The sequence below is a fragment of the Melospiza melodia genome, chromosome 11 (genome assembly GCF_035770615.1).
Source record: "Melospiza melodia melodia isolate bMelMel2 chromosome 11, bMelMel2.pri, whole genome shotgun sequence".
Classification (NCBI taxonomy): Eukaryota; Metazoa; Chordata; class Aves; order Passeriformes; family Passerellidae; genus Melospiza; species Melospiza melodia.
The window spans coordinates 2,061,967-2,084,801 of NC_086204.1; the positions used below are offsets into that span (position 1 = coordinate 2,061,967).

Consider the following 22,835-nt stretch of genomic DNA (forward strand, 5'->3'; position numbering starts at 1 on the left):
AAAACACTCCATGTATATTCATGGTGTGTGTTGTGACCTTGGGAAGTCACATAGTCCCACCTCCTGCTCAGAGGAGGGTCCTGCTGAGTTCAGACCAGGCTTCTCAGGATTTTGTCCAATCAGATCTGGAGGATTCCCAAAATTGGAGATTCTCCAGCCTTTCTATGCTAGCCTGTTCCAATGCTTGCCTCACCTCACTATGAAAAGACTTTTCCTTGTGTCAAGTTGAAACTTTCCATATTTTATAGTACTGGATTCTGGAGTTCCAGGTGTATCTGTACCTATTGCATGACGTTTCTCCCCTGGAAAAATTGCCCTCATGGTTGTTGCTCCTGCAGCCTCCATGGTCCTTCCTGCTGTGTCTTTACAATTCCCAAGTTCAATTTCTTGGGAAAGCTGCTTCCTCTTTTGCCAGCTGAGATCTGAAAATCCCAAGTGCTCTATATGGGGCATAAGCAGATAACAAGTGACTCTTGGCTTAAGTTCACTGGTAAGTTTAAGCAAGGGTTTCTCTAGGTTGGAACAGATGGGAAGGAAAGTAACCTTGTTGACTTCTGCTCAATTAAAAGAGAAAATTTGGATAGCAAGGAAGAATTTAAAATATATTCACTAATGAGACAAATGGAGGAAAATACTAATTTGAAACTGTAAGTGTATTATTGTTACAGCAGTTGTGTTAGAACTGGGAAATGAAACAAGTTGTGTAGAACAGGGTCTTCTGCAGTATCCAAGCATCCTGGACTACAGATTCCCCAGATTCCCTGGTGTTTCCTTTCCTCTGCTGAGCCTTCTAGCCCCTTGTCTCATGCAGCTGCAGTAAAGTGTAAGTCCTGTGAACCATAAGAATGAGAGCACAAAATATTACAAACTACTCTGCAGCACTGCAGGACCTGAGGCAGGTACAGTGCAATGTGAATTGTCTTGAGAGGAATTTAACAAGGCCAGTGTTTAGAACAAATTTGCATAGTTATAAAATGGCGAAATCTTGGGATTTTAATGTTTGTCTTGTTTGGCTGAACAAATGGCAAAATTCTGGGCTTGAGTTTGTTTCCAGTTGGTGTAATTCAAGAACAGCTACATGCATCAATCTGTATGAAGAGTAATTTGTGTTAGAACATTAAATAGAAGACCAATTGCTGGGCTATTTCTAAAAGGCATGGGTTTCTTAGTATGATGTTAATGGTATAATTAACTTTTCTAAGGTGATAAAATTAAGAAAAACAGAAAACTTAGATGTTGCACCAGGGACATGAAGTGTTGTTTGGTCAAAAAGATCAGGATTATCAAGCTAAACACAGTGAGCAGGCACAAGGAATAAATATCCTTGTGGATCTCCCAGACAGCATCTGGACTGGTGGTTTGATGGTGTGGTCCAAAGGGCAGGGTCAGAATTTGGACTAGGGCTGAGTTGGGTGTTTCATCAATTCTTTGGAGCAGCAGCTGGGCAGCAAACAGCAGGATTGGCCACAGGCTCTGATCCAAGCACACCTCTGTCTTTCTGTGTCACAGCAGCCTTTGGAGCTGCTGCCACATGGATGCTTCTGTCCTCAGTGAATCAGTGCCTGGTGAAATGGTATAATCTAATCCAAACAAAACTTCCTGTCACCAGTGAAGGGCTGGTGGCTGAGTAGCCAAAGCCTGCTCTTGGAATGCTTTTCTCCTCCTTTCCAGCAATATTTTAATTTTGTGGCTTAACACAAACTGCCACATAATGCAAATGCTTTTAGAATTAATGGCAACTTGTTTGGTTTTGAGACAGGAGTGTGTTTTGTTTCAGGAACTGGGATTACCAAAGTTCAAGAATTGAGCAAAATATTTTAAATATGGTTTAGTTTCAAATGTGCTCTATTCTTACAAGATTTCAACTTTGAACCAGCTTTATGAAGGCTTCGTCCATTGGTTATATTTTATTTACACCCTCAAAGTGCATATAAATATTAGAATAATATCCAAAACAAACTGTCAAGACAAAGCTATTAAAGAGCCTCCAGCAGGGGAGGATTTTGTTGTACTGCTCTAAATAACAGAAATGGCTTGCTTTTTGTCTCATCTGAATATTTATAGAGGCTAATGTTTCCAAAGTTACCCACATGAGCCATAATTTCTCTGTGCTTTTAGTAACCTTTACCAATGCAAGAAGGATGTTGTTGTGAAGGGGATGATTGGTAGGAGCTGTCTGCTGTGCATGTCCCTTCTGTCCTTAGCAGGCAAATATCATCAGGTAGAAATGCAGTTGAAATTTGCACATATATGCAATGATTTTCCTGTGTTTCTTTTGCTGTGTTAATCTAGCTTTCTCTGCTGGGATCAAAAGTAACTATTACTGCTAAAATTATTGCTCAGGAACTGGCTTAGTTCAAGTTTCCTCAGCATAACTCTTTTCCTCTGCTTCCCTCAGTGCCCAACAAAGAAGCAGTCAGGTTAACAAAAGTGCAGTGGGAAATCAGGTAGGCACCTAACAGAGAATGGATAATGGCATGTGCAAGTTAATCCAAGCTGTTTGGTTTTCTTGGCTGCATTTTCTGTTTTAAGTGTATCATTTACCTTTGTTTGCTTCAAACATACATAAATGTGTCCTCATTGCCTTGTTTTGCTGAACTTTTCAAAGCCACCTGACTTCCATTGTTATCATCATTTGCTGTTTAGCATTTCTGCTGCTGCTTGCACTGCTGGTGAGTGTCTTCCCTCCCATGCTGTTCAGTGCCTTGAATCCTCATGTTACACATCGGTGTTTTGTCATTAACTGCAAACTTGTGAATTTCAGAATCCCAAACGCTGGTGAGTACTTGCCTGTGTGTGCTTTGTGTGTTTTGCTACTCCTGATGTGTTCACAGCTCAACTGCAGTGAAAGGCAAGTCAGCAACCAACTGTGGATTTGCCTTTACCTCTTCTGAAACCTTTCAGCTGACACCACACGGTTGCTGACTATGTACCATAGGCCTTTCTCAAAATAAACAAAGAATAAGTGGTTGATGCTCTCAGGTTAATTAGTATCTTCACTGAGATTCATTAATGAAATTGTTTGTTTCTTTTTGTCACATAAGAATATGGGATTGATTCTGCAAGGTGCTCGGTGCTCCTGAGCCTGCCTTCCCTCTCTGCTTTTGTGTGGCTGAGGGGTTCTCAGTACTTGGCAGGATCAGTCCTCTGCTTAATATGAGATGAAAATAAGCAAAATGCTACCATTTGGAGAGTTTCTGCTCACTTTGAGGTTTTTGCAAAGTCTTAAACAGAAAAACAATTGTTATGGAACTAGTATATACTTGAGAATGAAATAAAAAATAGTACTAAAAATAAAACAATGAAATTTTGTTCAATTACCAGTATTGAATATCTTCCTGATGCTTTCACATGCAATTTGGTCAAACAATGCTCAGGAGGTTTCACCACCTGATCAAAGATTTCAAATGTGACAACTGAGTTTAGATCCAAGCGATAAACCTGAAATTTCAGAAAGTCTCCTATTCTGCTGCTGTTGTAGACAAGAGTTCTTGGCAAGAGTTATAGTCATCTTTTTGGAGCTAGAAATTCAATCCCTTCCTCTCACCAAGAAATTGCTAGTTATTTTCAGGATATTTCTTAAAATAATCCAGCAACTTCTTGGATTTGATGGTTCCCCACAGCCTGACCAACATGAGTGGCATTTTTGATATAATATATGGTTTGGATTAAAATGAAAAAAAAAAACAAAACACAAGCCCTGGAAGGTCCAAACACTGCAATAGCTTCAAAGAGCAGCCTCTCCCCTCTGAGGAGAGATTTCCTTCTTATCTAGCTGTGCTGGAACATGTGTCAAACACAAGGACTGTCCTCACTTTGGAGTGTCCCATAAAAGGAAAAGCAACCAATTATCTGACTCTTCAAAAATACACAAATAAAATGAATGATTTTTTAATTGAGTGAATGTTTTCTCTCTAAAGAAGTGAAGAAAAAGCTTGGCGTTTTAAATTCAATGTTGAAACTTGGTTACTTGTGGTATAAAGGACTTTGCTGAACCTTTTATTGTAGAGATAATAAACAGATGTTTGTAAGTTGATTGTTTGGAGTTGAAAAGAATGAGAGAATGTTTCTGAAATAAAACTTCATTTTTGCAATTTGCTATTTCAGGGAACCAATCTACCGCCTTCAAGGCAAATTGTACGAGCTAAGTTCTGTAAGCTTTATTGTTGCTTTTTCATTTAGCTTCTCAGAGGGCAAAATTTGTCTCTAACTCATTGGTTTGTCAAATACTTGCTGCTGAACTATTTAATGTTAAGCTGTCTTGTCTGTAACACTACCTCAACAAAGTGTAATTGCAGTTCATCACTTAACTGCTACTAACCTGCTGTTACCAGTCTGAACTAGTAGAACTTAAAATGTTGTAGAAGACTTTGCATCAAATTAATATTTCTGTAATTTAACAAGTTTCTCAAACTAAAATGACTAACTGGTGTTTATTTTATTATATAACTGGGAAGCAGTTTTTATCTGATGTGAGTGCCTCTATTCATAGTGAACCTCTCTTTGTAAGGTGGGCAAATAAGTTTCTGGTAACCAAAAGGAAACATTAGCTCTGGTGTAAATGAACATGCTGTTTATGGATACAGGTACTGTTCTTGGTGGTTTGTGTGTGTCAAGGAATTACTTTGGATAGAAAAATGAGTTTTATGATTGAAAATATTTAAAGCCTTTTTAACATTCTCTTCATAGCACCAGGAGGATCAATATATCACGGACAGACTATTTTCTAACCCTTCCACTTCATGAGTAAATAAATACGTGAATGTCTTTAATATTACTAATTAGAATTAATTGTCTAAACTGCAGTTAATTTTATAACAAGTTACAATTGGTTCAGTGATGGTAAGGTGTAAGAAATAAATTTGTATTGTGTGTATTCTTTGGCAGTATCTGTGATAAAAATGTACATTTTTTCAGTTTGTTGCCATCATCAAATTCTATTAGTTGTTGTTTTAAAGTAAATTTATGTTCAGTTATGGAAAAAGGCATCACTGACTTTAGCAGCAGTTGAATTGCACCCTGTGGGGAGATCAAGATCACTGAATTTTCCCAAAATAGTGGGATGCTCATTTGCAATAATTTGCTTTTCTTTTTTAGTAGCTTGCTTTGGGCTGGAATGATGCAGATAACTATTAACTATTTCTGTGTGTCTTGGAAATAAGATGAGCACAGCAACACCTTATTTTTGGACAATAATGCAAATTCCTCTTAGCATGTTTTTCTCCTTTTCCCTCTACTACTAATTTATCCTCTCACACTTAATCTTTGGCCTTTTTTTTGTTTGTCTTTTCTTTGCTACCGCCTGAGGTTTTGACCTGACTCCACAAAGTTTCTTTTTAAGCCACAGGTTAGTCTGTCTTCTCATTTGCTTGGAGTGCTCTGTGCAATGCTTGGTTTTACACAGCACACCAGCAAGGCTTGGCTCCTGAAAGCTGACCCACTCTTAATTGTGTGTGCTGTGTGCTCAGATTTGTTTTGGCGACTAAAATTCAATGTTTTAAACCCCCCTTCATGATAAAACTTAAGAGATGAAAGTGTCATTGCTCCATGAGCCCAATTGCTGTGTGTGAGAATGCAGGACACTGAAATTATAGAGGATTACATATCATTTATAGGAGATTCTGTCCTGTGGCAAAATCTGCTGCTGTGCTTGAAGTAGCCCTGGAACTGGAGAAGGGGCTTAGTGTGAACTGTGAGTTTCAAGGCACTGTCCATGTGATGTGGAGGTTTAGGTCTGAGGGGTTTGTTTGACCTGCCTCTCTTGAGTGTTACACCAACAATCTGATTAATTTTCTGATTAATTTCCTGATTAATTTCTTCTGGACACAAGTAGCATTCAGACCCTATCAGCTGGCTTGAGCTATAGTCCTAATAAGTAACTTTTCCCCTTGTAACCCCCTTTTTTAAAATTTTCTTTTAATCCTGCTTTGTAGCATACTCTGCTGTTTCCTTTCTTCAGATATACTTAAATCCTATTATCTTGCATGACCCAGGAAATAAATGCTTGTAGAATTTTTTTAATCAACCAGATGGAAATGGAGACTTGTACCATGGTCAGTGAGGTGGTTATGAAAAATCATGGCAAAGCTGTTCTGTTAAGAAATGTCAATATTTCTATGAAAGAGGTGATGCCCATGAGCTAACACATTCAAAAATATTTCAAAATTCAGCAGCATGAAACCTGCTGGTTTTGAGTTTTCACTTTATCAAGTCTAGAGGAGTATTGCTGTTCTAAATGGCCTTTATTTATTTTTTAGGTTAATATCCTTTCATGTTTGACGTACCTCAATCTTTGTTTAACTATATTTGGAAATATATTTCAGTTTTTTACCCCTGAGAGCTTTGCTCCATTAAAGACTAAAGTTTTCTTTAAAGCAGACATTTTTTTTGGGACTTCAGCCTCTGTCACAAGTTTTAAGTTATGTAATTCATTGTGCAGTGATTTGTAGGGAAGCAATGTCACAAGATCTTGTTGTGTTCAGTATCAGAGCAGATCTGATCAGTTTATGCTGGAACATTTGGCAAATTGCATTGAAATACTGTAGTAGGTTTCCCCTCTAATATGTTCCAGCTTCTGTAGTGTGAGGATCTTCATGACTGAATCCAAAGAACCAACAGCTTCTAAGGATGCCTCCCTGAGTACTTTTTGTAATTTTTATTCTCTCAATGTGCTTACTGTTCAGTAGCACATGTTGTAATGGCAGTGGTTGGAAGATGGAGTGGTGCTGGGAGTTGTGTTCTGTGCTCAGAATTATTTCAGTGGAGTTACACAACACAACTTTAATGGTGTTACATTTGCAATTACTGCTGCTTGTGTTCTTGTGGGAGTGTCCAGTCTCATGATTCTCACTCTTGTGTTTCTCTCTGTCCAATTTCATGTATCTCACCTATCTTGAAGTCATCCCTCAAATACTTCTTTAGAGAATCAGAAAGTGTCCCATTTCTTTCAATATATTTCTTTTACAAATGCCTTATTTGATTTAATGCAATTAAAGTCATGCAGCAACACATAAATTGTGCTTACTGTGTCAAATCCTGCTTTCCTGTTTATCCATGAAGTGGTGGAGGGTAAGAGCAACAAATATGATTTGGGTTTTGTGCAGCTGAACTATGAGAGTGATTTCCTTCTGGCTTGTTCGTGTGCATTCAGGGGCTCTGAGTTTCATTTTTCAGTCACCCAGATTAGCTATCAGGATCCTGAAGGAAGGAACTGTGTCATCTCTTGTTCATCCTGTGCATGGAGTCCAGCTGCCTCTCAGAATATTGTCTGCAGTAGCTTCTGGCTGTGCCCCTGTTTTTCACCTTCCTGAGGTTCATAACTTATGTCACTAACATCCGCTGTGCCCAGAATGACATTTAGAAATAGGATAGGAAAGAGTGAAATGGATCTCTCTGATACAACCCAATGAGAAAAAGAACTATAATGAAACACAGTGCTTTCATTTTTCAAGCTGAAGTGCTATAAAAATAGCTAACACAACAGTTTAGAAAACTCCAGAATAATAATTCTCCTTCAGAGTTTTTTGAACTTCAAAAATGTCTTTGAAAATCTTACCATATTATTGCCTGTGGAAGAACACTTCTAAAATATGACTAAGAGTTTGTTTTTTTTGTTTGAGAATTTAGCCAGAGTCTAAGGTGTCATTCAGCTTCTCTGGAAAGTGAAACTATGTTCCTTAATCTCACTTTTTCTTGCATTACACCTTGATCCAACATCTCCCTCCCCTTTATGTCCAACACTGATGCTGAGTCTTGTGCAAGTGTAGCTTTTTGGAGTTAACAGAGTGTGCCTGGGAAATGGGCAAATTCAATGAAAAGGACATGAGGCTTAGCACACTAAGCTCATCTTCTCCCTCTTGGTGACCCCTGGAACAGCTTCCTAGTATTTTAGATTGTTGTGACCTGTTGTAGAGTCCAGGATATTTTAGAGAACACAAAACTCTGTTTCCACAGAGAGGTATACATAAACAGGTCTAGAAACTTCACATGAAAAGCAGACACCCAAATATTGCTGTAAGTTGGTGTCCTGCTCTTCTGCAGGGTTGTGGGGGAATGACAGCTGGATCTAATCCTCAGCACACAGGATTTTTGAGGAAACTACTGGCAAATTCCTTCCTTTATGAACCAGTGACCAGAGATTGTCCTAGCAAGTCAGATTGCTTCTGTCCACACCCCATGATGGTTGCACATTTGTGGGGAGATGTGTTGGATTGGAGCATGACACAATTCCTACCTTAGAAGTATTGAAACCTTCAGTTCTTCTTAAGTGGTTTGTATAGTTTAGTATTTAAAATGTTGGCTTGGTCTGTTCTGAGACCTCTAGCACAAATCCCTTCTTGTGGAATTGAGGAAATGGGACTCTTATGAAGCTGTTACAGAGCCTGTGGTAATGGTGGGGGAGAGGATGGAATAAGCAGAGAGTGCTCCTTCCCTTCCCTTTGAAGTGCTCATCACCTGTAAGATTCTTGAACCTGCTGCTTAGGTGTCCTGCCTGGTTTGCTTCTGGAAACCACCTCCTTATCTTCACTGCAATCTGTGTTCAAATCTTTTACCTTCCCTGAGATATTTCTCCAAAACATTTTTCTCCAAACCAGGTGCTGGCCAGGCTGCCTGGGCTTCCTGTGTGTGGATATGAGCTTTGCATGGAGCAACATGGCATTTTCAGTTGCATACAATGTGGTTCAACAGCATCCTCTTTCCCAGCCTCTTTATAGCACGGGAACATGTGCACATGTGCTGTGAAGGATTTAGTCTGCTGCACAAATACAGCTGCCCTTGCTGCAGAACTCAGTTTGAGTGAATGCAGAACCTTAATTTTGTTGATTTTTCTCTAATATTTTTTCCTTATAGTTCAGTGCAGAAGGAAAAAATAGAATTAGTTGGGTTCCACAACTTGGCCTGTGGCAGCTGCCTGAAGGTCAGTACACTGGCTGTATATACATGTTACTTGTTTCCTGTTAAAAACTTACTTCAATAAACATTACAAAATAAAATGAGGATGTGATGGGTAATCAAGTTATTATCAATGTTTCCCTTGCACTTAGGCAAGCATTCCATGTGTGTCTGCACTCACTGATGCCCCTCTCCACTTAGGTTCCCCCCTCAAAAACCACAAATATTAAAAGTCCTGACCCACTTTTGTAGAAACCTTTGTGGAACAGGTTATTCCATCTAATCTACTTGTGCCATATCCTTGAGTCTCTTTACAGGAATCATGTCCTGTTCTCTCATCCCTTACTATGGCTTCAGAACCAAATCAATGCTCTCTTAAAGATTTTCTTACAGGCTAATAATTTACAACCTGTTTTTGGATCTTCAGGACTTTTCTTACACGGCTGGCCTGGGTGGTAGTAAATGGGAAAACACATTTATCTTCCTTGAAATGAAACTGATACTCTTGGATTATGTGCATTTCCATACCATTTCCTGCTTTTCAGGTGCAACTTCTTTGGTTTAGTTATCAAATAGAATTTAGTCCCTCACCCTGTGCAGAATCAAAGCTGGTTTTTTTTTAGGAGCTTGCATGAACATCCAGGCTAAATAGGAGTGAATTCTGGTTCTGAAACTTCTATAAATGAGAAATAGATGGTGAGCCATGTTCTTCTTTGGTGAGTTGTTGGTATTGGAGTTATTGGTCTTGTGAAGCCCTGTGAGAGCAATGTTGGTCTCACAGAGCTCTTTAAATACAGGAGGAAACTCATGTTTGATCACACAAGTCAGAGCCTGTGGAGATTGTTGAGAGGATTCTGAAGGGCTTCTCTGAGCACTTTTTTGTCTCAGTATTCCATTGGCAACTGAAGGGTGTTGCTGTGGGGAGAAAGAGAAGAGCTGAGGTTCCTTCATCTGTGATGAGGAGAGTTCTGTGGTCTTGTTCAGAGCATGATAGGAAGGAATGTTTGCTCTCTCATTTATATTGGAAAACAGTGGCTGTTCCAATAAAATTGAAAGTTTCCATCTCATCTGCAAATGAATTTTCATGGTTATTCTCTTCTGCTGGGGAGTTATTTCTCTTTCTATGTGCATGCTGTAGCCTCCTGATCTTAGTATTTATAGGTATGTTCACATCTGTTCTTTCATCTTTGGCTTGTATCTATTTTATAAAATTTTTCTTTACCTTTTTTTACCCCCCAATTTTTGTTGTTGCTTAAGGTTTTTTCCCCTTCTTTTCTTTTTCTCTTTTATCCTATGAGAAGAAAATGGCTCTCACATGCCTCTCCTTACAGCTTCCTGCCTTAAATTTAACTTAACTTTAGAAGACCTCTCCCCTTTGTCACTCCAGGCAACCACTTCTGAAAATCCTCAGTGTGTGTCAGAAGTCACTCACTTTACCAGAATTTAGGTGCTTTTCCTGGTATCCACCTTTAGGGATGACCTTAACAATTAGACCAGAACAGTGTAGTCAGAGATTAATTGTGTAGGCTTTCAGAATATGTTCATATACAGCAAATAAATATCTTCAAGCTTACCTGATCCTTATCACACTCCCTGCTGTAAGTACAGCATTCTGATAGTTTGGCTTTTCTCTTTCTCCAACCTTCAGACTGAAAATGTAGTACTCACTTCATTACTATTGGGGTTTTTTTTGGAATGCTGCAAAAACTCTTGACTTTCCCAGAGACTGAAAAAATGCACCTGTTTGTGTTTCATTTAGCAAATCTTGATTTAAAAGAATGAATGCAGCAGCAGAACTCTGTCAAGTGAGAAATGAACTAAACTTGTACCTGACTGCACCTTGCATAGGTCATCCGGAAAGGCTGGCTCACCATCAACAACATTGGCATCATGAAAGGAGGCTCCAAGGAATACTGGTTTGTCCTGACTGCAGAGAGCTTGTCCTGGTATAAAGATGATGAGGTAAGGAATGAAGAACTTTTTTTTTTTTCTGTTGGGGAAAACCCCAGTGTTAATACAGTATTCTGATATCAACTTGAAAAATTTAATCAGTTTGTGTAAACTCGAATGGAGAGATTGTTTTAAGGTTTTAGCTGTGTTCTTTAAATTTCTGGTTTGATTCATAGAGAATGCTGACTGCCTAAGACTTCTGTTGAAATGCTGACAACAAACACAGGGTGTGGTGTGGAGTGTTTTTGTTTGTTTTACTTTTTTCTTCTCTTCCTGTGATTTCCACACATTTTTTCAAAAAAGAAAAAAAAAATCTCAGGATGTTTTGAAATACTCTGCTTATTGTCCTATCCTTGCTTTGGTTACTCTTGAACATCTACTGCAAGTTGCTCATAAGTTGTCTGGGTAAATTTACTTCTGAAAGTAACTACAGCAATTGATTTAATGAAAACAGCTGTTCTCTGGTCTTGTGTTCTGAGAGGATGCAAAGCCCATCTGCAGAGTTCTCTAGCTGGTTGGTGTGGATTTTCAAATTTGACAAAAAATGCACCTTCTTGGGTGATTAATAAATCTGAGGTGAGTGATATGGAAATGAAGAAAAGGACATCCTCATTGCTCACTTTGAATATATTGATAGGCAGCTTGTCTGTTCTGTTTGATGACTTTTTCAACTGTGTGTGTAATGATACATTTTATCCAAGTCTCCAGCAGTATTTTGAAGGTTAAAACAGGAATATGTGTGCCATCAGATTTATGGTAAAGCCTTTGTGACTTCTTTAAGGTTTGTGTTGGTTTTTGTAGAAAAATGGGGCTACATTTTTAAAAACCTATTATTTCCTATTTGGGTTGTGCCCCAAAACAATTTGAAATGTTTTAAGTAAGAAATTATTGATTTTTAGGGTGAACCAGTTCAATGGATGGAAGAAGCACAGGTAAAGAGAAAGCTTTAAATGAGCTCCAAAGCATCACTTAATATTTTCATCTTATTCTAAGTAATAATCAAAACATTGGCTGATCCCAACAAAGCAGGTTCATGGGGACTGTGCACATTCATATTTTCTTTAAGCTGCTGTGGTGTTTTACTGCAGTGAATTCTCTGGAAGCCCTGGGGACAGGGCCTGCAGTGCATAAGGCAGAGTGCTGCAAATCCAGGATGTGGAACTCCTTCAGTAATGCTGCTGGGGGTGGGAACTGTGCTCAGAAAAAAATTTTTCCCCCATTCTGTAGCCATTTCAGGATACACCTTAAGGCAGAGGGACAATTTAGGTTAATCTTGAGGATTTTGCCCCTTGCCCTTTTATTTAAGTTTTAAAGGGATTCAAATTTAGTATAACAGGAAAACCAGTGCATGTCAGGCAGAGGGGAGGAGCCAAGGGACAGGTGTCTAGAGAGGAAATTTTACTCTCAGATTGCTGAAACGGAATTTGAAAAAAATGCAAAAGTGGCTTTATGATTTTGATAATTTGAAACTGTTGGTTTTTGTGATCTGCCTTGAAGTTACTCGAACCAGCTTTCTTAGGTAAGATACAAACAACTGTAACTAAAGCAATGTGGTAAAATTAACACACTTGCTGTGTTTTGTCTCAGGCAGTTGGAGGTGCATCCAAGATGAGGTAGTTTTGGTGTTGTTTTTTTAAATCTGATTTTTGTTTAGTGGGAAATATAAAAATTCCTGAAAATCCTAATGGTACATCTTGTGCTGTGTAACTTCAAAAAGAAATAGTTTTGCCAGTCTGCAGGGGAGAGTCACCTGGGAAGCTCATGAAAGTACTCAGAAAGAAGTGGCCACCTGTGGGATTTCTATATGCATATTTTAAGATAATGTCTCTTAATTGCCAAACAATTATGTTTTGAGAGTCATGAAAATGTCAGTAGTTAATTCAGGCCATGGGAGATCAGTTAGGGATTTCTTAGAGTGGTAAGAAAATAATTGCATAGCATAATAGCAGAGTACTATTCCATGCTCTGCTGGTGAAAGAAGTTGCTCCTTAAATACAGATTAGCTGTATAATTTCATTATTCTCTCTTGGAAAAGAGTTTATATAAAGCTGCGATTTTTTTGTGTTTGTTTGTTTGGTTGGTTTTGTTTTGGTTTTTTGGGGTTTTTTGTTGTTGTTTGTTTTTTTTTTTTTGTACTGGATCTTCTCAGTAAGACTGAAAAATCAGCCAGGCTCCTCAGCTGCTGGCTGCAGTGGCTGTGTGGGGTGTTTCCCCCAGTGAGATGTGCAGTCTGGTGATGTGAGAAGTGATCCCTGTGTTTGTGTGTCTGGCTGTGCCCAGCGAGGTCGTGGGGAGTTCAGAGCCCCCAGTCCCTGCTCAGGCTGCCTTTCCCTGGTTCAGAGCCCCCAGCCCTGCTCAGGCTGCCTTTCCCTGGTTCAGAGCCCTGCCTTTCCCTGGTTCAGAGCCCCAGCCCTGCTCAGGCTGCCCTTCCCTGGTTCAGAGCCCTGCTCAGGCTGCCTTTCCCTGGTTCAGAGCCCCCAGCCCCTGTTCAGGCTGCCTTTCCCTGGTTCAGAGCCCCCAGTCCTGCTCAGGCTGCCTTTCCGTGGTTCAGAGCCCCCAGCCCTGCTCAGGCTGCCTTTCCCTGGTTCAGAGCCCTGCCTTTCCCTGGTTCAGAGCCCCCAGTCCCTGCTCAGGCTGCCTTTCCCTGGTTCAGAGCCCCCAGCCCTGCTCAGGCTGCCCTTCCCTGGTTCAGAGCCCTGCTCAGGCTGCCTTTCCCTGGTTCAGAGCCTTGCTCAGGCTGCCCTTCCCTGGTTCAGAGCCCTGCTCAGGCTGCCTTTCCCTGGTTCAGAGCCCCCAGCCCTGCTCAGGCTGCCCTTCCCTGGTTCAGAGCCCCCAGCCCTGCTCAGGCTGCCTTTCCCTGGTTCAGAGCCCTGCCTTTCCCTGGTTCAGAGCCCCCAGTCCCTGTTCAGGCTGCCTTTCCCTGGCCTGGAGCCTTTCCCTGGCACCTGGCCTCCCTTGGCATGCTCAGGAGTTTGTGCCCTCTGTGCCTGTAGCCAGTGCTGCAGCAGCTGTGTACCAGAGAGCTCTGACAATGTGCTTTGCAAAGCTCCAGTGCCTGCTGGGGCCTCCAGGGCTGTGTACCCCCTCTAGTGTAAGCTGAGCCTGGTTTTTAGTCTGGAATTTGCTCTGAGAGCAAAATCACTAGTGGTGGCTCGCTAGTACCGTTAGAAGGATGTAAATTCCTTTGTGAGGTGCAGCTTTATAAGTGATAAATCCACAGTACAATGTATTTAGAAGCGAGTTGCTATGGCAAAATATTTCAGATTTTCCTGTATGATATCAATATTAGAAAAGAAACTATTGGTTTCTTCACACAGTTTTGTTTGTCAAACATACACCGGGATTTTATTCCTGATGAGAGGGATTCCGTGCCTAAGAATGCATTTTTAGACCTGCAGTTCTGGAAATGCCAGGTTGGTGTTGAAGAGTGTGCTTAGAGAAGTTACAGTATTGGTTCTGGGAGAACTGACATGGATTAGTTTCTGATCCTGCATGCAGTTGCTTCTGTTTGTAACTTTGCTGTGTGAGCAGTACCCTGACTTTGTGCTTTTGTACTTAAAAACCAAGCAAGGAAAGTGCTGTGTACTGGCTTTGAGGCTGCTGTAAACTAGTGCAAGATCAGCACACTCTGTGACCTCACAAATACAGATTTATTTTGTAGCATATTCCATGTAATCCCAGCTGGAGCATTATAAGGCATACCTACACACACAAATTATTAAATCTGAGCATTTTAGCTCTCTGTTGTTGCTGTATTGTTAAGTAGCAGTCACTAAGGTTCATTTGAGAGTCTACCTGCAAATCTGAAGTTTGTGAATTAGCCACTTCTGCATTAGGATGAAATGGACTTTGGGAATGTGGAATGTCATTCTAGCTTGTGAATAAAAAACCTCATCACTGTAAAGATATGGATGCCATTTGTGAAGTGGTGTAACATTGTTGCAGTGCACGGTCATAGAATGTGATTTTATTATTCTTTCTAAAGCATCCAGAGATTTCACTGGCATTATTGCTGTGCAAAGGATGCCAAACTGGACAGTAGAATTAGAATTCCTAAAAATGTGAAATTTACATTGATGAGGAAAAAAATCTCCTGTAGTCTTATTTCCAAAGAAAATATTTCCATTCTGTTTCAATAGTAAATTATATTATTGTCAACATCCAGTGATGGATGCAGTTTGGATTATAATTTCACGGTTTGTTCCCAGTTGTAAAATGATGTGAGATTCGAGAGCGAATTTATAAAAATCAGGGAGGAGGTGAGAGAGTGGAAAGGGGAGAAGTTCCTCTAAGGTCTGACATTGTGTGTGTTTACAGAATGAGCTTGCCACACAACAAGCTGCTCTTGGCTTCTGTCAGGGAGTTTTATCCAGCAGGAATCGAGCGATGCCTGGGAAGCAAACGGGAGGACAGAACATCCGGAGGTGCCGCAGGGCCGCGGGTAAATCCAACTTACTGTTAGAGAGCTCCTGAACACAGCTAGGAAAAGAGTACTATAGGAAGCACAGTAAGAATTTCAGCAGTGGGTTTTATTGTACTTGACAGGCAGTGCTGCTGTGACTCTGGGCTTGGTGACTGAGCGGCCGTGTGAGGTCCAGAGGACTCCTGGCTGGAGCTGGTGCTGCAGACGCTCTGGGCTCTCAGAGCAGGGTCCCACTGGTGGCTGTCCCTCAGGCTGGGTTGTCATGCGACTGCCTGTCTGTGCCTGCTGTACAGGTGAGAGGATGTTCTGCACAGCAAGTGTAGACAGGCAGACACATGACAACTCCGTCCAGCCAGTCCCTTGGAGCCATCGCCGCTGCTGTGCAACACTTTGTGCCAGTCCACTTTGGGGGGCGTTTGGTGGGGGGAACACACATAACAGAATTCAACTTTAAAACATTGGCAGCTGCAGAACAAGAAGAGAACTTGATTTTATTCAGAAAAGAAGCTTGGTACATGAGTTATCATTGTGCTGACACATATCAGGGATGTGATTTCAACAGACTGCTCACGCTGAACATTTGGAAAAGCAGAAAGAACCGAAGCCGTGGTTTATTTTATATGCGATTTGTGCAGGGTTTTGCCTGCACACTGTACTCACACATAGTAATTTAACCAGATGTTTTTACTCTTCATGGAAGCACAGAAATACTGAAGTTCAAGATAAAGGATGTGTTTATACAGTGCATATTTTCTAGGAGCAGATAAGTACAATAATCTGGGATGTTAAAAATAAAAAGCCTTCTGTATAAATGGAGGCTGCAACTTGCACATTAACTCCATTGTAAGGAATGTGCTGGAAAGAAAACTGATTGCATTTTTTTACTAATATGTGATAGCTGTACATGTATTATATTCCTTTTAGTATTTTGGTTTGCATGTTATCTAAATTTTGCTTTGTCTCAAAACCTGTACTTTCTGACAAAATAAATTAACCTCATAAAATTCAGCAAGTTTTTTTCAGTCAAATACAGACTATACTAGAGATCAAAAGCATGCAAATAGCATCATTTCACATCACAAGATGTGCTGCTTTGCTGTATTTTCTCTATACCCTGTCCCTACACACAGTGACTGTAATCCAACTTTGCAGTGACATTTGCAACATTTCTGGCGTATTGTTTCAGAAGGTATAAAACCCACTGGAACCTTAAAGGGGGAAAAGAATAATTGTATTAATTTTCTCTACGTATTAAACGTTTCTGGTTTGTAATAGTGTTCTTGAATCTCTGTTGCTCACTAGTGCCACCATAGGTAAGCAACAAAGCTGTGCTTTCAAACATACCCCATTCAGAATACAATTTTAAATCCAGCCTGAAAACTGATTATAAATTACCAGAGATTAAAGGTGGGGATAGTGCTGAAGTTTTATATGAAACTAATAATAAGTCAATATGTACTTATTCAGGTGTTCTGCCTCTAATAATTTTGCTGTAAAGAATAATACGCATTTCTGTTAATATACAAATTGACTATACAAGTTAAGTTTATCAATTATATGAATGAAATTTTCCTTGAACTTAACAAGGTGGAATAAGGTGTCTTAAATAAATGAATCGACCACAAAAATGGCTAACTAATTCAGAGATGAAAAATTAATTTCAATGCATTAAATACTTTGTCTTTATAAAATGCTTACTTAAATTTTTATATCTAAAAGTAAAATTGTAAGGGTATGCTTTAACTTGCCATTTCTTCCTACCTGCTTTACATTTTGAAGAAAAACAGAAGTGGAAAATTAGAAGTATTTTTAAAATAGATATAATACACTGATTATTTCATAGATTTAATCAGATTTAACTACTGCATTTAGTTGCTAAAGAAGTGAAAAATCTTTTGTCTGGAAGAAAATTAGGTCTGACTTTCTGTTTTATGGATGCTTCTTGAAATAACAGAATTGTACAGTCAAAATTGTTGGCAACCTATAGTACAGAATATTGAAACAGCAGAAGTACAGATTTTCTAAAATAGGTTTTCAGTTAACAACTGTCTGGGAGGTTGTGCTGGGAGGAAAATCGTAAGTGGAAACTTTGTGCCGTCTTTCTAATAACTGTACTCCTGGAGAATTCATCAAAGAATCAGCAAAAACCTTTACATCTCAACAGAGGCAAGTTTGTTTTCCCTTCAGTTAATTCACTGGGTGCTGCTAGACATGACTAGATTAATATCTCCACTTGATTTTTAGTTAAAAACTGAAATTCCTTGAAATTGTAGTTAACTTGCTTAAAGGGCTTAACATTTTTGTGTGCTGTGTCTGGTTGACATACTAAGTCAGTAAAGGACTATTTTAGAATATTCATAACAAAAAAGAATATTTTAGAATATTCATAACAAAAAAAAAATCTCACGATTGCCAATATTATATTTACAGAAACTTATGTTAAGGACCTGACTTTAAATATTGGTACCTTGGAAACTGAATTGAGAGATGAATTCCCTCCAGCAGTAATCAGGACTCTTTATTTAAGGGAAGGCTGTTATTTTTAGATACTGCTTTGCAATGCTGTGTAAAATGCAGTACAGAACTACAGTAGAATAATTCAGGAAAGTTTCATTCTTAACTCTGGCATTTCCTGTCTTTTTGTAGGTTTAAACCTGACCCTTAATAGTATTTCAATTAAGATTTTTTTTTCCCCCTAAATAAAGTACAGTTCAGGAAACAAAGCCTTTTACAAGTAAAAGTAAAGTTATGCTCTTGATTAAAATGTCTTATTTTAAAAACCTAACACGATAAAGTTTAGGGCTTTTCATTTTCCAATCTGCTTAACAGATTTTGATTGAAAGTTTATAATGAGCATTCTATGTAGAAGCCTGGAATTTTTATGCAGGTATTTTGCTATTTTGGTTATAATATTTTCCATCTAGAAATGATACTTGGGTGGTCTGGAGGCACAGTGATAGTACAGGAAGGGGGGCAAGGAGCGTGGGGCGGGTGGCAGTGTCTTCATGCTCTGAAAATACAGATGCACTAAATAGCACTGGCAATGCTCATGCAGGAGGCAGCATGCAGCTTAATGACAAGGCAGAAAGATGGCAAATGACATGGGTTTTTTAAAAAGTAACTAGTTTTTTTCACATTTGGATGCTTATTTGATCTATATTTATTTCTGTAAAGTTAGCTGACTTTCCCCCACCCTTCTCTCTCTTTTCCTTTGATTTTTAACATAAAAGGAATAGTTAGAAAAGTCTGAAATATTTTCTTCCTCTTCCCTCTTTAATTTTTTTGAGTGCACTTAAATAAAATACACTCCCTAAAGATGAAAAAAAGATCTATTGTTTTGAAACACTCACCTATTTTAAATGTTCCTACTGGCTTCAATGTGCATTTTATGGTAATATGTATCAGTTCATACAACAGGCTTTTAAGCATTGGTATTGTCCTGGCTTTAGAGAACTCTCACCATGATTAGTATGCATTGGGTCCTGCTAATTTCTTTTTTTATTCATTACAAAAAGTAATATTTGATGGTATTTTGTTTTTTTTTTTTTCTTTTGAAATATTTATATGCAGCCTGTTTATGTTAGTTGACATGCCTGTTTAAAGCATCTTGTTTTATAACTATTGAAATATCTTCTCTGTGACTATGATCAACTAGAAATTGTTTAAAGTAAACCAGCAGTGTTTTAAGAACCACAGAATCATTTAATTCACTTTAAAAATGTTTTGATTACTGAGCTGAGGTCGATATACTTCCTTATTCATTGCTAACAATACAGCCTTTCTTTCCATATCTGCTGCTTTGCACTCTGCATTTCCCCCCCGCCTCCTTTCCAAGCCCCATGCCAAGGGGGCCTCCTCGATCTCAGCCTTACAGTCTAAAAATGTAACTTTGAAGAGTCATGGGTGTATGGGAGGGGAATCACTTCCTAAACCCAGAAAGGTCATTTAAAATAAAGATTAATGCAAATAGTGGACTAGAGATAAGAGAAACACTAGTTCCATATGTTTCCATTGTCCTTGCTTATTTAGCAAAAGTTAACACAGGCTATCTGCAACGCTATTTTCATGGAGAGCCTATTATTCCCTGGATAACAGTATTTCCTTCCTTAATTTCTAGATCAGAATTTTAAAAAAAAAGTAGCTTTGCAAGTAAGCATTAAAGAGAAAAAATAATTGCAAATGATCGTATTCCCCTTGAAAGCAAAACTGAGTGAGTTTCTTAACAAGATTTGGAAACATTTTTCTACCGCTTAAGCAAAATCTAAGTCAGAAAAAGTTTTCCGGTTTGGTGATGCCTAAGACAGCAATCATATGTAAAGACTGAGAAATATTAATGCCAGCTTGACTCTAGTTCCATTCCTTTAATTTCTTCCTATTGCTTCAGATTTTCTCTTAATAACCACAACTATACGTGTGTTGTAACTCCCCTTTAAAGCAGAATGAGAACAAAAATTCCCTCTACTCATACTATAATGGATTAAACCCCACTAAATTAATTCTAAAAATAATCTTCTGCAAAATAAAGAAAGGCTGAATAACTTACAGCTGTATATATACATTTAAAAAAGAGGTTTTTGGTCAAAAGAAAAGTTTTGCTGGGAGGCAGAGGGAAATGACAGTGCTAGTCCTTCCTTTGTAAGCTTTAAGGCAGCCAGTCCAGGCACCATCACACCAACACTACACGACCAGTCCTCCCCAAAAGCTCCTCTATTGATTATCGAAGGAGGAGTGGGAAAGGTCAATATAATATACAGATTTTTAAAATAAAGAAATCATAGCATGAAGGCTGTCTAAAATACAGCACACCTTCTGCAACACTGGTTGCAATACTAATGACTGCATATTTATGCTAATTCTTTTTACAGTACAGCTATTCCAAGCCTTCCTGGCAATAATGAGCACCATATAGGTGGGATTTTTTTTCCCAGTTGCAGTAGTTTGTTACTACTGTTAACTTTAGGGGAGCTGACTCTGGAGTTCGGCTGGTATCAAATTGCAGCCCAGACTTTTTGTATTATTTTGTCCGTGGGGATTTCATTCAGCCTCAGGGTTTTTTTCCCCTACCAGGACAGCTGGAAATTCACCAAAGCAAACTTCTGCATTGGTTTACAAATTCCATTTTTATCAGTGGGATTCAGGACAAAGTAACTTATCATTTGGAATGGTAGAAGAATTATCAGCGATTCAAAGTGCACATGAGAGCGGCAACAATCGATCGGTCCTGATCATTCCCATGCAATATCCAGCCAGGTATCGGGTTGGAAAGCTCTTTCTTCCCTTTTATTTATTGAGTGATTTATTTTCCATCACATCCTGAACTTTAAAAGGTAATTTTTCCTGACAATCAAAGATTTTATATTCTACAGGGCAGAAGTCTAGTATGGAGTAGTCAGTTTTTCTATGGTTTCCCTCCCAGTTTTCATTAGCACATCTAGCATAAGTTACTTGCAAAGAAGTTTCAACTGCATATAAAAAGCTAAGTACAGTTTTCCCAGAGGTGATATAATATATTTTACAATAATATAAAATATTATTCATGCATTCTTTTCTAATATTTTATTACTTTAAGCAAAAATAATTTTTAAAAAATTGATCTTCAGATCATAGATCACAGGAGCTATTCAGAATACATACTTCTAGCAAGCCTAAGAAAAAAAATTATATACTTCTTAAATATTTATACTGAAAGCTTCCAGTAAAAAAAAAAAATTAAATTTACCTTTTTAGTTTGTTGGGGAATAAAGCTTTATTTTAAATTAAAAAAAAATTAGTAAAAAAGAAATGACCGACTTTAGCTTTACTGCTGTACACTTCTCTAGGCAGTGTACCTCTAGGCAATATACCTCTCTCATTTCTTGCATGGCTTTTAGTGCACCGTCAGAGCTCCATCTTTCTTGCAGTGATGACTGGAGGAAGGGGGGAGGGGAGTCACCTAGGTTCGCCAGGTCATAGGCCAGGTGTTCTTCCAAAGCAGGCCTTACCAGAATGTCTTCCCCGCTTTATTCTGCAGTCCTCCTTTTTCACAGTGTCCCTTAGCGTTTCTTATTCCCTAGTGTGCAAAACCTGTGAAGAAAAATACTGGATATGAGATCTGAAAGGAGCAACGAGTGTCTTCTCCTTGGCAAGAGCAACTTGCGTCCCCAATAGTCCACGCCGCCGCTTTGCCTTGCCCAGTCTAACCAATGTGCAGACTACTGTACAACAGCATTGTCCTGAACAGGTAGTCTGAACACTGGGGCGACGGAGCAGGATCTCCGGACGCGTCTATTTATTTATTTTAAATCCTCTTTTAGTCTCGGGGAAAAACTGCCTTCCTGCATCACGGGTTGTGCTCGGCTCTCGCTCACACTCTGCAGCACTCACTGAAACACACTGAAGTGCTGTGATTTCCAGTCTTGACGTGGCACATTTGCAGCAGACTGGGGATCTGGCAATGAATTTAGGACCAGGAAAAGGGGGAGGGCTGGGCCTGAGAGTCCATATATGGGATGATGTCACCCTGGGGAGGTTTGGGTATGCACTGTGCCGCTGGTGAGACCGCTAGAATTGCCTGCTCTCAGACATGGGTCTGTGTATAAAATGGTACCAGATGTTTTAGTGTAATGTTAAGCAGTCATTTCATCTTCAGGCCAGATTTTTTTCTTCAACTGGGCAGGAAGTGGGCCCCAGTATGGAAAAGCTGTAAAAAGTCAAGATGTACAGTTTCACTGCAGCCAACAGAGAGCGAGTTAATGTAGATGCAGAATTTGCTCTTTTGTGAAGGCTGAAAAACAGAATTTATAAAAAGGATTCTGCTCAGGAAGCTAGTGTAATAACCCCGTGCTTATTTTCTTTCTTTTTAATGACTCTAGTTGCGCTTTTCTATTTTGGCATTTCAGACCAAGAAAAGGGCAAATAGGTTCATTTTTTCTTGGAACTGTCAGCGGCATGCAGGCTGCCGAGACTTGAACAGTAATTAGAGTTACTTCCTGAAAGTGAAGCCCCCATGAAAAGTCTGGAGAAATGTTCTTTGTCATAGCCTCTACATGAGTAATTAGTTCCACATGTGGCCTTCCTATTTCCCTTCAGCTATTTTGGCTAGCTGGTTGAATACTTTGCTATAGCTCAAGACTTAAAGAAGCTTTAAAGTTTTCATTTCAAGCATCCACTGTGAAAATAGCTATTTCTGGTGTCATAATAAATTGCTTCTGGTAGATCAGTGCTATTAGGCCTGGCATTGTTTTTCACTGGTAACCCTGCTGGTCCCATTTTTCTTTTAATGGTGCTTGGTGGAATTATTCTGCTGAATTTTATCTTTGATGTTTACCAGATCTATTGAATTTTGCCAACTATGACTTTACCGTAGATTTTAAGATATTCTCCCCACGGGCAACCAGCCTTGTTCTCCGGTAAATTTTTTTTCTTTGTTACTCATTCTGCTGAATTGAAGTGTTGTACTTAGATTGGTTTTGTTGTGTGGCTTTTTTTCTTTTTTTAATTTGCCTTAGCCCATGGTCTAACACAACAGCTGACAGAACAAGTTAACTCTTCTCAAGTCAAACCTGGAGGTGATTGTATCTGGGTCTGGGTA

The 22,835-nt window shown here is 39.2% G+C and overlaps 1 protein-coding gene and 1 long non-coding RNA gene across 5 annotated transcripts in view; one reads left to right on the top strand and one right to left on the bottom strand.

Annotated features, from left to right (window-relative positions):
• The window catches only part of DNM3 (dynamin 3), a 172,567-nt gene that overhangs the window by 38,446 nt on the left and 111,286 nt on the right, over window positions 1-22,835 (top strand). Inside the window, exons 13-15 of one of the 3 annotated variants that reach the window (XM_063165270.1) lie at window positions 2,399-2,447; window positions 4,108-4,137; window positions 10,741-10,854. In XM_063165270.1, coding sequence (XP_063021340.1) covers window positions 2,399-2,447; window positions 4,108-4,137; window positions 10,741-10,854 — 193 coding nt within the window. Of the gene's footprint in view, window positions 1-2,398; window positions 2,448-4,107; window positions 4,138-5,329; window positions 5,348-10,740; window positions 10,855-22,835 lie in introns of all 3 variants that reach the window. The other 2 variants (XM_063165271.1, XM_063165272.1) reach the window with 2 other exon arrangements.
• On the bottom strand, window positions 15,366-21,680 carry LOC134422751 (uncharacterized). Of its 2 annotated transcripts, XR_010028922.1 has the most exons (3): window positions 21,629-21,680; window positions 21,247-21,328; window positions 15,366-15,730 (listed from the first exon to the last, which is right to left on the bottom strand). It is a non-coding gene; the product is annotated as an uncharacterized LOC134422751 (long non-coding RNA). The 2 variants fall into 2 exon arrangements; XR_010028921.1 differs by lacking the exon at window positions 15,366-15,730 and having other exon boundaries at window positions 20,986-21,328.